This window comes from Coffea arabica, chromosome 9c, assembly GCF_036785885.1.
Source record: "Coffea arabica cultivar ET-39 chromosome 9c, Coffea Arabica ET-39 HiFi, whole genome shotgun sequence".
Lineage (NCBI taxonomy): Eukaryota > Viridiplantae > Streptophyta > Magnoliopsida > Gentianales > Rubiaceae > Coffea > Coffea arabica.
Window position 1 is genome coordinate 35,997,716 of NC_092326.1, and position 3,661 is coordinate 36,001,376.

The 3,661-nt window shown below is 37.3% G+C and overlaps 1 protein-coding gene across 1 annotated transcript; it reads right to left on the reverse strand.

The window, feature by feature from the left end:
- Positions 1–796: 796 nt before the first annotated feature.
- LOC113708189 (pentatricopeptide repeat-containing protein At4g21300-like) lies at positions 797–1,621 on the reverse strand. Its single transcript, XM_027230658.1, has one exon. The coding sequence runs from the start codon at positions 1,619–1,621 to the stop codon at positions 797–799; it is 825 nt and encodes a 274-aa protein (XP_027086459.1).
- Between the last annotated feature and the right edge of the window lie 2,040 nt (positions 1,622–3,661).

Sequence of the window (3,661 nt, forward strand, 5' to 3'; positions counted from 1 at the left end):
AATTGACAAAATGAGAATGAAGCTAGCTGGCTAGAAAACCAAGGCATTATCAGCTGGGGGTCGCGCATTGCTTATCAAGCACGTCCTGACGTCAATTCCCTAACATATCATGGCTGTTTTGGAGCCCCCAACAAGTACTTTATGACAAATGGAATACATTTTTGCTACCTTCTTCTATGGCTAGGTGGAGGGGAAGGAGAGGAGGCATTAGAGGGAATGGAAGAACTATGTAAACCAGTCAAGAAGGATGGCTTAGGGTTCATGGCACTAGAGGCTGTGCTGCAGGCATTTAGTTGCAAGCTTTGGTGGTGGCTACAAACTATCTCTACGTTATGGACCCGTTTCATGTCTGTGAAATACGGGCAGCAGTCACATTTAACCCAGGTACCAACGTCCAGCAAAGGATCGAAGACATGGTGATGATTGCAACGAGCTTGAGATTTTGTGGAGGATCACTCGTGACGGTTGATATGCACAGGTCGTTCATCCTTTTGGTTTGAAAAGTTGTTGGGTATGGGCTTTCTTGCTATAGGGAAGGCATATGTCCCTTGCCCGGGACTGCAAGTCAGCAATTGTTTGGAAAATGGGTCTTGGAACTTACAAGCTATCGAGAGTGCCTTATCCCCTAGTGAGACACATGACATTCGGACCTCCCCAAATCTCCATCTCAAATGGTGATGATCGTCTAGCATGGTGTCCCTCATCCAATGGACTCTTTAGCATATCTTCAGCACTATAGCAACTGCGCTCACAAGGTGCCTCAATGGTCTCACGTCTGCTGATTTGGGATAAATGACTACCATACAAAATGTCTCTTCTGCTCAAATGAAGAATTGTTAAACCACGTATTCCTGAGTTGCGAGATTGCGTCGTAACCAGGAGCTTTCTGCACTCCTCTTTCCTTCATCATATTTCTTACTTTGTTAACCCCTTCCCACTTTTCAGCGTCAGCTTTCACATGTGATAGGAGCATATAATATCCAGAATTTTGCGAGTCCAAGTCAAAAAGATGATTTGAAGCCAATTCAGCTAGTTCAACGTTGCCATGAACATGGCAGGCTCCGAGTAGGATGCCCCATATGCCAGCATCTGTAGTAAATGGCATGCTCCTAATCACTTGATATACTTCTTCAAGACGACCAGCTCGGCCAAACAAATCTATTAAGCATGCATAGTGTTCTATTCGAGGTGTAATTCCAAATTCTTGGGTCATGCACTCAAAACGTTGCTTGCCCTCTTCAACTTGGCCAGTATGGCCACAAGCAGATATTATGGCGAGGAAAGTGACATGGTCAGGCTGGAATCCATTTTCCCTTATTTCATTCAGTCGAGCCAAAGCATCCTCAAGGTGTCCATGGTTCCCATAAGTAGCAATTATGCTATTCCAAGAAACTTCGTTCTTGCACTTCATCAAATCAAAAGCAGTACATGCTAATTCTAAGTGTTTGCATTTAGCATACATGTCTATCAATGCGCTCTCAGCATAAAGATTTGAGCTAAATGCTCTTCGAATCATGAATCCATGTATTACTTTGCCATAATGCAGTGCTTGTAAGTCTGCACATGCGCAAAGAGCTGCAGATATCCTAATAGAGTCATATTTTGCTCCTTCTAAACCCATCTGATAGAAAAGATCAATTGCTTCCTCCGACTTTGCATTCTAGCAACAGCTAGTAATCATCGAGTTCCAAGAAACAGTGTCTTTTTTGGAAATTCTGAAGAAAGCTAGACGTGCTAGGTCCAACCTTCCACATTTTACATACATATCTGAAAACAAGTGCATGCTTTCTACTTAATAAAATTGCCTTTTGAATAAAAACAATAGTAGATAAAATAGAAAAGCTTAAGGCTTTAATGCAACCGAGAGGCGTCGAGACTGTACAATAATAAATATCTATTCAAATAAAATACAAATTTTTGTATATAGTGTTGAGTATGATCGAATTCACAGGGATTGGGAAAAATTTGTCTTTTTTTAGAGCCTAAAGTAAGGGGAATTTTTAGACAATATAGAAATAACTCACTAACCAATTAAAGAAACAATTAACGAAATAAATAGGAATTAAATCAACAATAAATATGACTCTAATCAAAGGTACAACTTTTCAGATACGATTCATACAATTGATCATTGATGCAAGGATGATTTAATCACTCATTAATAAATTGGTTATAACCATCAATAAGTTTTGATAGCGAATTTTTCCTTAGTTTATTGATAGTCAAGGTACGACCATTAACTATTTTCCTAACCAAGAAACAACTCTAGGTATGACCATAGGTTTAATTTCTCAATTGCATTAAAAATTAGAAAAACCCAATCCTAACTAACAAATACGCTACGAAGGTTCATTGATGTTAGATTATACATTTCCCTAACATAAAACCAATCACGTTAGTTGCCACTAATATTAATCAATCAAACAATTACGAATTTAATTGATTAATATGGCAGTAGATTATTAGATTAATTCAAATATCGGGTCCTTAACATTCAAATAAAAAAATAATCATAAGAAGTTGAAACAGGAGACGTACGAAAACTAATGAATAAAAGAAATAAATAAAAATAATTCAATCTTATAGATATTTGAAACCGTATCTTCAAATTGACCCTTAACTAGAAAAAGGGATTAGTTGTTTTCCATTGAAAATAACTCAGGCAATTTCATTGATGAAAGTTCAACGAAATTGCCTGAGGTTCGACAACAGAAGGAGCAATAGAAAAGAAAAGACAGAGAAAAACTCTTTGTTCTTCCTTGGTGCCGACTGCCGAGACTAATCACCCCTTTCGCTAAAAGCAACCATGACTTGTTAAAGCCAACGCAAACGAGAAGACTTCCTTGTTCACACGTCTCTTACTTTCCTAAACTACTAATACTTCCTAATTTTCTCCAAAGAAAAGGAGATTCCATAAATTGACAAAATATAACCTATTTGTTTCTTAATACAAAAAGAAAGACCAATTATCTCAGATAAGGAAACATGCTTCGAAGAACTTCCATTCGAATTGGGATACTACCATTCGTAGTAAAATCTCGAGCCTCCGAGACTTGATAGTAGGATTTGAACGGGCCCACAAAGAACTGGCTAAAAATTTTCATTAAACCACTTTTTACTCATTTTCTCGTCATATTCCTACAATTAGCACAAATTACCAAATATGAGTAGAATTTATTCATTAATACAATATTTGGCTAAAATCAAGGGGAAAATAATCACAAATTTAATAACAAAAATGTAACTTATCAGCAACCAAACATAAATCCAACAATAAAGAAAGAAGGAGTGAAAAAATTTCTCATTCAATTGAAGAAACAAGAGTTTTCAATATCCATTATCTTCATTGTCTTCAAAATATTGAGCACATCAAGAGTTCTCCAAGAATTCTCCAAGAAAAATGAAAGACTAAGCTAACTAAAAAAACTAGAGAAATATGTTCAAGAAAACTAAGTCTTTACTCCTATATTTCTAGTTGTTTCTTGTTGCCAGAGAATCAAGAAAAAGCGGTCTTGGAGCTCCCAAAATGTTGCTGCAACATCCCCTCGAATGTCCTTAAAAAAGTGTGAAAATGATGTAAGTGGAAGGTGCTAGGACTGGAGCCATGATTGGTTCGCGATCTAACCGGTTGAACCGGCAGGTTCAACTCAGGTTTCAAAAC

What these genes read in the sequence shown, in the direction of transcription:
- LOC113708189 (XM_027230658.1), bottom strand. Translation starts at nt 1,621, where the DNA reads ATGGGTTTAGAAGGAGCAAAATATGACTCTATTAGGATATCTGCAGCT.